The sequence below is a fragment of the Magnolia sinica genome, chromosome 17 (genome assembly GCF_029962835.1).
Source record: "Magnolia sinica isolate HGM2019 chromosome 17, MsV1, whole genome shotgun sequence".
In the NCBI taxonomy this organism is placed as follows: Eukaryota; Viridiplantae; Streptophyta; class Magnoliopsida; order Magnoliales; family Magnoliaceae; genus Magnolia; species Magnolia sinica.
In genome coordinates this window covers 1,100,155-1,111,215 of record NC_080589.1, presented here as the reverse complement: position 1 = coordinate 1,111,215, position 11,061 = coordinate 1,100,155, and the positions used below count along the sequence as shown (strand labels likewise).

Here is an 11,061-nt window from a genome sequence, read left to right as displayed (position 1 = left end):
AACAGCAGCGGCTACTGCTGTTGTGTTATTTTTATTTTATTTTTGAAAAATAATGAAAATTTGAGGTTTTTCCTAGGTGGGGCCCACATCAGGGGAATCCAACCCAGCCATTACTTCTTATGGCTCAAGACAAGCTAAACAAGCCCAATATTCGATATATTTTGGGGTACAGCAACATCAGAGTGCATTTTAACGGCGAAAACCACTATTTCCTATGCTATGGCCCGTCAGAAAATTGGATTTATTTTATTTTTTGGCTCAACGCCTAAAATGACTTGAGGAATGGAATGGACGGCTTGGATTATTAAAGTGGGGCCTATAGGAGTGGCTCACCAGAAATTTTGAATCAAGGTAATAAAATATATACGTTATTATTATTATTATTTTTTTTCTACTAGCTCGTCAATACACTACATTGACAGTTCACTCTTCAATTGCAGCCACGTCCAGTGGACGCTAGACGGTGCGCATGCAATTAAGGTGGGTCCCACGGGGACGTGGCCCACTTCGATCAATCTGATATTTGTGTTTTTCCATCTCCCTAAGGTAGGGCCCACATGGTTTAAACGGGGTAGATCTTACACGTCCATCAAGTGGGTCCCACGAAGGTGGATGGCTTGGATAAAATGCATACATCAAGGGGCCAACAACAAGGAAAAAGAGAGAAGGAGAGAGATCGAGTGATGGAGGGACCCCGCCACTATGGGCCCTCCCTTGCATGATTTACAACATACATCGAGTGGGTCCCATTCCATATGGGCCCACCGATCACAATCAACGGTAGAGATCCTTTCTCCACCGAAATAGAAGGTTTAGATGACCCATTTTTCAAACTTAGAAAGTAAATATCATGATGAGGTCTATGGAGAATGGCCCCATCATAGAATGACCATGATAATCAAGGTGGGCCATCGGCCACATCTTAGGGTCCAAAGTGAGATCCATACCATTAATCGGTAGACTTCACTTGGCCCATCATAAAAACATGAAAACTAGCCTAAAAAAGCACTACCCGTTTGATCTTCTTCTTCCTTCTTCCGCCAATGCATGATACGGCTCCACTTTGATAGAGAGGATGAGAAATGAAGGGCTAAGATGATGGATTTTTGGGATGAAAAGTGAGCCATACAACTCACTTTTCTCTCATGGAAGAGCTTGGACGTGAGCTCATTTGGTTGCTTGGAATTCGTGAAGAGAGAGAGAGAGAGAGAGAGAGAGAGATTGAAAGAGAAGTGATTGGAGATGGGTGATGGATGTGAGTGATGGGTGAGGTGATGGATTGGTTGACTTTGGGTTTACTGGACTTCTAGAGAAAGAAAGCATGGGTTACTTTGTACTTGACATAAGGTGATTGATGGGATTGATTTGACATGTTGTAGAGATTCTCTTGGGATTGCAAACGCGCGGCGTTTTCTTTGAAATAAACACCGGCTCACATCTCTTAGCCAGGGTATCAGATCAGTGCACGAGTCGCGGCGTTGGAACCCGGCGACAGTGTGGTCGCAATGGTACAAGTCTCAGATTAATCCGACTCAAATCTAAAGGATTCGACTAACGGTCGCATGCAAATATCGATTATACATCGCAGGTTGCCGAAATTCGACGGGAAGGATCGGGCAGTTGACGGAACAATACAAACTAAGATACGGGTCTTACAGGTATTGTGCATAATCGGTGCTTAATTTCAGCAAAGCTCTTGTCAGCCTTATAGTCCACTGAAACAACCCCTTTTTTATGCAATATGTAATAGCTGCGACTATAGTGCTGAAATTCTGCACCAATCGATGATAGAATGCTGCCAACCCATTGAAACTCATCACTTCATGAATGTTCATCAGAATTGGACATTCCCTGATAACTCAAACCTTTTCATCGTCCACATGAATACCCGTGGACATCACAAAAAATCCTACGAACAATAAGTTATCCGTTGAAAACTATACTTCTACATGTTGAGGTATAACTTATTAACTACCAAAACTTGTAGCACATGCATGAGATGTTCCATGTGCTCCATCTCACCCTATCTATATATTATGATAACATTAAAATATACTACCATAAATTGGCCAATGAATGACTTTAACACTTGATTCATCAGATGCATGAAAGTGCTCAATGCGTTCGACAAACTGAAGGGCATGATCAACCATTTATATAACCCTTGGTCTTGAATGTCATTTTCCACTCATCACCAGGCCAGATACGAATATTGATAGTACCCGCTCCCCAGATCTAGTATAAAGAATACATTGGCACCTTCTAGCATATCATGCATACCGTTTAACCACGGTATCCGAAACTAATATTTAATAGTAATCTTGTTAATTGTCCAATTGTCGATACACATGCGCCAACACCCATCTTTCTTTGGCTTTAATAAAGCTGACATGACTCATGGGCTCATGCTCTCTCTCAAAAGACTCTTACAGATTAATTCCTCCACCTGCCTCTGAAGTATATCACACTCTTTTGGACTCATCCGATAGTGAGGGTGGTTGGGCAAGCCAGCCCCAGGGACAAAGTCTATATGATGTTGGATGTCCTACATGGGGGTAATTCATTGGGTAAGTCTTCGGGCCAGATTTCTTTAAATTTGTTAAGAAACAACATTAAATTTGGAAGAATGTCTAAGGGCTCCGATTCCTCACCCTTTACCACTACGGTGTACACATTGTTGGTTTCCTTAGAATGCTCCATAAAATATCGAATGGGCAGGAAGGAACTCTCCTTCACTGTAGAAGTTTCAAGGTAGTTCTCTAGTGCCATAGGGGTAAGGATCGTCTTACAACCATCCTTGATGAAGACGTGGATAGTATCTCATGCTCGGTGGGTTGTATCACGGTCTGATTATTATGGTCGACTAAGAAATATATGACATGCTTACATATCAACCGCATCACAAAGTACTTAATCTTTATAATTCATTCCAATTGAAAACGAGGTAGTGCATTATTCATTTACCTTGGTCTCGTTCATTTTTTTTAAATTTTTATCTAGCCAATCTAGTAAGGGGAATTATGTTTTGTCATAAGCTACCACAACTTGTCCACCATCACTTTTGAGACGATCTTCTCCCTACTACCACTATTTATGATTACGTTATAGACATTTCCATTAACAGTATACCACACATGGAATATATTGTGCCGCTGCGGGTGCACTCCTTCCTTGGAGTGTACAATAACTGTCACACAACCAAGTATTCGTCATGGTTCTTAGGCAACCATTCTTCATCACCAGCTCCTTCAGTGGTTTGTTTATTCTCATTAAATCCAGAGCCCTCTTCCATTGACTCATCTTCAGCGCCCCTTTCATTAACGGCCAAGTGGGTTGTGGGGCATTAAGGGCAGGTGTTCGATAAGTGGCCCGGTTGGCCACAGTGGAAACAATGGTCGCTGGCCATAAGGATTTGGAACCCTGCTTGGACCCACTTCTATAAGCGCTACAACTGAGGCCTAGATGAACCACTCCTCATTTTATGGTTTTGCAGCTGTAGGAGATTGATGATGACCTCTTATTGGTTCCTTTCTTTTGTCTAGCATCAAATCCCACGTGGGACCTTTCATGGGGGCCCAAGTTGAAGGATAAGGCAAAGTAGGGACCCTTACAAGCTGCGTTTTCGTCATACCCATCAACTAAACCGCTTCATCTACGGTCCAGACTGGGTGTATCTAAACTCGGTCCTAAATTATTGATTGTAAATCACCTATAAACCATGCTACCTTCAGCAATTTAGTCTTCGACAAATCATTCCATGTTGCCAAACCACTGGAATTTTTCGGTGTAATCTATGACAACCCGATTCCCCTAGCGGCAATTTTGGTGTTGCTGGAACAACACCTGCTCATAATCACTGGGAGGAATTTGGTTGAAGAAGGCTTCTCATCCATAGCTATGATCGGATGTGCCCCTTGTTCTATCAAGCACTTGAGAATTGTAATTGCTCCCACCATTCAGAAGCACTGAAATTCAATTTGTACGCAACCAACTTCACTTTCTTTTCTTTCGGCACATCCATGTAATTATAATACTACTCTACTTCGGTTAACCAATTGAGGAAGTCTTTAATACGCAATAGGCCATTAAAATTAAGAATTTCGACCTTACCTTGATAGTCTCTTTCAACATGATCTAGTTGATAACTTTCATAGAATGACAGTCAGGCAAGGATGCCATTGAGATCCTCATCGTTGGAGCTCGACTCATCTGGGATAACTCTATGATTTGCCTCCAGAAGCAATCTGGAGAAATTGGGGTGGTGGTGTACGATGATCATAGGTGGCTGGGCGTCGCCCTGGGCCGAGGGTAGAATTAGCGCGTCTGTAATACGGTCGAGGATTGTCTGCATCCATTGCATAGTCAACTAACTATTCTCGTGGAAAACTTCCATTCTTTCTGATAGATAAATTCTTGAATCATTGTCCACGGAATTTTAGTCCATTCCGTCATTAGTCACCATCGGCCCGAGGGGAGTCCTCGCTTTGATGCCAACTAACGCAGGGGAGGACGTGATGAGGTCGATTAATGTCTTCCTCGATCGATAAATACCTTGAATCCATGAGCTTCCTCAAATCCACGAGAGAAATAAAAAATTTATAAGGAGTTTATTGATTGAATGAGTGATAAAAATGAGTTTAACACCCTTTAAATAATCCTAAACAATATTAAAAGAGTCCTGATCAAACTAGGAAATAAATTTAGAAAAGCATGCAATTTTTTTTTATGTCCATCGACCTATCGTCAAATGGTCGTGTTAATATGTCGAAATAGCAAAAAGTGTCCAAACCAAGAATTATGTGGTTTTTAAACTGTCGACCTGATTTATCGACTTTTCAAACTTTTTTTTTTTTTACAGGAATAATTGTACAGCCTTTATTTTTATTTTTATTTTTATTTTTAAAAGGACATATATATTCATCCCAGAAAAGTGCTATACAACACATCCACACTTCAAGCCAGCTCGGGAAAAAAGGACCTGAGACCAAAGCCGATCATATAACTTATACAAAGGAAGACCCCTCCTAGCAACCAGCCTAAGATCATCCGACCCAACCTCGTCCAGGAACAAAAGACCCCTGACCTCTGGGGGGGAGATCACTAGCTGAGGCTGAGATGAAGAAGCGTTGGGATCCTAAGCCCCAACAGGCCATTCTATCTGCCGGTTGGTTTCCTTCTCTAAAAATATGGGAAATGGACCCAACGGCCCTCTCACACAACCGCTGAATCCTCCGAAGCCAGTATTTCCACCGCCAGTTTGACTGGGAGGAGCTGGTCAAAATCGAAACCACCAATAAGGAGTCCGGCTCAATCGATCCATCCGATCTTGTTGACTTGTCAAAATATGCAAAAAAAAACATGCAGTCAAAAATTTATAAATTCTAGAACATCCACCGGTCAACCATTATAGTCACCAATCAAACTATGTTAAGTATGCTCGATCGTTTTTGACTTTTTTACTGTAGTCTATTTTAGCCATTAATCAATGCGCTGCAGATTCTACATCACTGGACAACGTCACCCACTTCCCTCGATGCTTGCCGTGTACGAGTGGTGTGCAGTTAATCTACGCACCTGCTTACGCCACCACCGTCCATGCCATGTCGGCAGGCAGCGTGAGCTTCACCCATAAATACCGGTAAACGTCCTCCACATCCTCACTCATTCTCTCTTCTCCAAACCTCTTCCACATCCTCACTCATTCTCTCTCTTCTCCATATCCTCATCACATGGACATGCTTTGGGTAACTTTGGTAGTGCCTGTACTACTCACAGGCATTTGGAAACTCTTCCAAAATCTTGCATGGAGGCCTTATGCCCTGACAAGGTATTTTGAGAAACAAGGTATAACAGGCCCACCTTACACTTTCATATCAGGCTCTCTTGAAGAAATCAAGGGCCTAATGAAGCTTGCAAGCGAGACAGTTCTGGACACTCACTCGCATGACATCATCCCACGGATCATGCCTCACTACTACAAATGGTTCTCACTGCATGGTGACTTTCTACTCTCTTCTCTCCTCTAACTCAACTCCTTTGCTCATTACATGTGGCCCACAGGTTCCTCTATCCACTCCATCCAAAACATGGGGTACAATTATGTCTCAATTATCACAATGACCATGCAAACCCTAAACATCCAATTCGTGGGTTATATATATATATATATATATATATATATATATATATAACGCTACTTTGTAAGAAACTGTAATGTAATGTGAAGTGGTGATGTGGTGAACAGGAGAAATGTTCTTGTATTGGTTTGGGAGCCGGCCTCGCCTGTTCATAATGGAGCCAGAGCTAGCCAAGGAAGTATTGTCAAAGAAGTCCGATTTCTACCCCAAGCCCAAGATTAACCCCTTCTTAGCTGCTGTTATGGGCAAGGGTCTGGGTGTGGTTGAAGGTGATGATTGGGTTAGGCATCGGAAGATTGTCGGCCCAGCTTTTCATGTGGAGAAGCTCAAGGTATGATACCCACTTATTTCTAATCCAATCTGTTCATTAGGTGGTCCACATCGCGCATGAGCTGTCAAACTTGCATGATAAAAATGAGCGGTGGGAGAAAACAGTCCATATTCATTGTACATGTGTGGCTTACTTTTTTCTTTTCTATTCTTTTTCTTATTTTAACTTTCGGATTTGATTTCATTCCACGTATAAGCTATACAACCTACTGGACGCAGAAAAACAACTTCCCCCAGGTACATACCCTTGAGGGAGGAATCGACGCCCCGGTAAAACAGAAGCCTACGTACTAGCTGAAACTTAGGAACCACTCCGGGATTTCCTAATGAAGCCCAGCCCCGTTTTGTCTAGAAAAATTTGGCCCCGCACCTGCTTCGGGAGGTCTGAATATACGTCTTATCAGGGAAGAGATTTGGAGCTCACTCCCCATTTGGGCCATCCCGTCCGCCGGGCTGTTCCCTACTCTCAGTATGTGCCTAAAAATAAACTGCTCTCTAACCTTCGGCTTTGTAATTCTAGCCATCCAGTATTTCCATGTCCAAGCTAACTGGGATTTCTGATTAGGAGGTCCACCACAACCTTCGAATTTGATTCTTCCTCTACCTTATCCAGTCCCGGATCCAAACAATGAGATAAACCGTCGCAAACCGCTTGAAGTTCTGTTCTATTATTTGAACCCAACCCGTACCCCACCGAGAACGCAAAAATAAAATTTCCTTTATCCCCTCTGCAGACTCCTCCTCCTGACATCCCAAGGTTGCTTCTAGCCGACCCGTCTCTGTTTAGCTTCACCCATCCTTTGGGTGGCTTTAACCACCTGACTATCTCTATCTACCCCTCTGAGGAAGCTGGGCCGAAAGCCCCTGCCCTGCCAGATTTTGATCGGTGCCCATGGGCCGAGGCCTGGGCATCTGGATGACTATGTCCGGCACATTGCACCACCACTTCATTCGTGCAATTGTTGCTTCCAACGAGAGGGTTTTCCGGTCTAACCGAGATGTGTGGCTTAGTTGATGAGTTGTACTACCTTTGCTTTTGGTAGTGCAGTGTCCCCTACCTGATGAGTGATCCGGATCTCTGATTACTGTATTTATTATATATCTGCACTGTTCATCAGTTTTGCCTACTCATTTTATGGCATGGACCCAAAAATAAGCAAATCACCTGAGATTTGGATCTACTTCATTTTTGGTACCATGCCCTAAATTGAGCTTTCTTTTTTTTTTTCTTTTTTTTTTTTAATATAATTTTTTTATTTTTTTTAAAAAAAATTATTTTTATTTTTTACACATGCACACACACCCCACACACTCACGCTAGTGGAATTTCACCACCTATTGGTACTCGAACCCTTGACTGGGAGTCTACCACCCGAGCAAGAACGAGGACCCCCTAAATTGAGCTTTCAAAAATAATGGACAGAATGGATATACAACACAGACATCAAGGTGAGCCCCACGGTCATGGCCTCACTGAACTATTTTTATTTTTTTATTTTTTAAGAAAGGATTCATTTCATTTCATTGAACAAGGGGGAGCTACACAAAGATAAGCATATTCGGCCGGAGCCGATAACTTCACATGCCTGCCTATCATAAACCCCTCAAACGCAGCTAATGATGCCCTTGTACAGAACACAAAACAGAGAGTAAAAGGCATGGCAAGGGACTTAACAAGAGGCTGCTCCATGAACTGAATGGTAATGATCAACCAATCAAAGTGACACTGGGGTCATGTGCAATCAAAGGTGGACCCCTCCAATCGAATGGTCCACCAATGATCTCACCTGAAACCGACCAACTAATGGGCTCTGAAAGGCCAGAAAGTTCATCCCAGCAAGGCTGATTTATCTAAACTGTTAGACTGGTAGACCCAAACCATCCTGGACCCTATTTCCTTACTGCAAGATGGACCGGGCTTGTAAATGAGTCCTCAGCTGATGGGTCAGTCCTAGACATGTCTTAGCTCCAAGGTAGGCTCATTTGCAATCCTAAGACAAAAATTAGAGATGTTGCATTATACTAAACTAATAAATTGAAATGCAATTCAATATATAGTGCATCCAAACATATGTTATTACGTTGGGCATAGACTGTTCAGATGTCAAACAGATATCTATTTCCCTTTTACTCATAATAATTGGCTCTTACCAATCTGGCGACAATGCCTAAGTAATAGCAGCGATCTTGTAATTCTTACAAGATGATCGATCCTTCAGAAGATGCAAATTAATTTCCAAAGAACAGAGAATATTGAATGTGTATATGTTGTTTTGATTGTTGTATTTTTTTGGTTTAAAGCATACACGCACTGAAATCAAATTCCTATTTGTGACATTGGGTTTTGAAAGGTGATGACAAAGACAATGGCATCATGTGCACTATCCATGCTTGATAAGTGGCAAGAGCAGGCGATTCAAACCAAGGAGAAGTATAAAGAAATAGAAATTAGTGAAGAATTAGAACAGCTTACTGCAGATATAATTTCCCAAACTGCTTTCGGAAGTAGTTTCAAGGAAGGGAAAGAAGTCTTTGAAGTTCAAAAGGAGCTTTTACAACGGGGGGCAGCTTCCAGTACCAATATCATAATCCCTGGCAGCGAGTAATTACCTAGCTTTGAAACTCTTTTCACTATTTCAAATCTGTGCTTTTTCAAACAACTTGCAACGAAACAATGATCGTGGTGTCATACACTTCTTAGGAAACCAATATTGCAGATTGCACCATTGAAATGGGACGGTCCATGTCTTGTGAAATTTTGAAGTACCCAAATCTATATTTGGTTGAATTGTCCAGTAGGATTATTACTTTTTAAACTCCCCAAGTGTTTGGGGCTGCACAAATAAGAAACCCAATTGGGCGGATAATTGTGTTTTTCTTCTTCTTCTTCTTCTTCTTCTTCATGGCCTTGAATGACCATTCCGCTCGGTTTTAGAAGAATGTTTCAAGATATATCTGATATGTATATACTTTTATTTGTAGATATATTCCTACTAGGTGGAACATTCAAACATGGAAACTCAACAGAAGAGCGAAGAATACTCTTAAGCGCATCATAGAGAGTAAACTGAATTCAGAGGGCGAAAGATTCTCAGATTCCAGGTATGGGGATGACCTACTGGGATTGATGTTGGGAACGATGATGGCCGAATCCAGTAGAAATCAAGGTATTCGGCTTGACATGGATGAGATAATAGATGAGTGCAAGACATTCTTCTTCGCGGGCCACGACACAACTTCTCATTCACTAACTTGGACTATGTTTGCGTTAAGCTTACATAGTGAGTGGCAGGAAAGACTCAGAGAAGAAGTGTTGAGGGAATGTGGGATGGAAATCCCAGATGCCGACAAGCTCGGCAAACTGAAATTGGTAAGGACACATCAGTTTCTCTTCTTTTTAATATCATGTACACATCAGTTTCTTCCTCACACATAACTCTCTTTCTTTCGCATCAAGAACAAATAATTGAAGACTAATATCTATATAATTCACAAATTACATAATTTGGATGATGCTTTTATTTTGCACTAAGAACTATGGTGAATATTTTGTAGGTGAACATGGTAGTTCTAGAAACGTTGAGGCTGTATCCCCCAGCAATCTTATTGACGAGAATGGCTTCTAGAGATATGAAGTTGGGGGATATTTCGATCCCGAAGGACACCGAATTATCAATTTCACTGGCAATGATTCACAGGAACAAGAAGTACTGGGGCGAGGATGCAAACGAGTTCAAACCGTTGAGATTTGTAGATGGGATTGCAAGGGCAGCGAAGCATCCGAATGCTCTATTGGCATTCTCAATAGGCCCAAGAGTATGCATTGGCCAGAACTTTGCAATGATGGAAGTGAAGACGGTAATTGCCATGATCCTTCAGAGGTTTACTTTCACCCTCTCTCCTCAATATAAGCATGCGCCGATGGATAAAATTACTCTGCAGCCACAGTTTGGACTTCCTATCCTCCTTCAACCTCTTCATGGTTAAAAGAGAAACAAATGTTTATGAGAGTATTATGTAATCTCCAATCAATAAGGCGGGCTACCCATCGTGTTAATGATTTTTATTACAGTATTTGGTATATGTATGAATTTCCATATATTTGAGTCTAAGAGTGCATATTTATGTAGTAGTCATGTGGAGAACCATTTTCTTGGAGATAATAGTGTATATTTATGTAGTAGTCATGTGGAGAACCATTTTCTTGGAGATAATAGTGTATATTTATGTAGTAGTCATGTGGAGACCATTTTCTAGAATTTATCTTTCTAGCTAATTATCATTTTTAAATGATAGATTCTAGATGGACAAAAAATATGTATGTTCTCTTATCTTCTTTTATCCATTTTCTACATGGTGTTAAAATCTCTTCGCTGATTTTTAATTTTTATTTTAAGAGTGTACCATCCAGCCCTCTCTTCGTTGACTCTATAAGATGATGGAAGAATAAATTTACACTTATTATCATCATACTGGTCCCCCCTTCTAACCCTTTAGCCCTGTTATTACTGTTAATTTGTTAGAAGACTCCTTCAATATTTCAGATCTCTTGGGCTTGAAGTCATAACCGGTGCCATCACCAGTTGGTTGTTGG

General features: G+C 41.4%; 1 protein-coding gene across 1 annotated transcript; it reads left to right on the top strand.

The window, feature by feature from the left end:
* The first annotated feature begins 5,638 nt into the window (after positions 1 to 5,638).
* LOC131231901 (cytochrome P450 709B1-like) lies at positions 5,639 to 10,621 on the top strand. Its single transcript, XM_058228265.1, has 5 exons — positions 5,639 to 5,997; positions 6,245 to 6,468; positions 8,819 to 9,069; positions 9,450 to 9,837; positions 10,023 to 10,621. Exons 1-5 carry the CDS (start codon positions 5,730 to 5,732, stop codon positions 10,452 to 10,454), a joined length of 1,563 nt encoding a protein of 520 aa, XP_058084248.1. The 5' UTR covers positions 5,639 to 5,729; the 3' UTR covers positions 10,455 to 10,621.
* Positions 10,622 to 11,061: the final 440 nt, after the last annotated feature.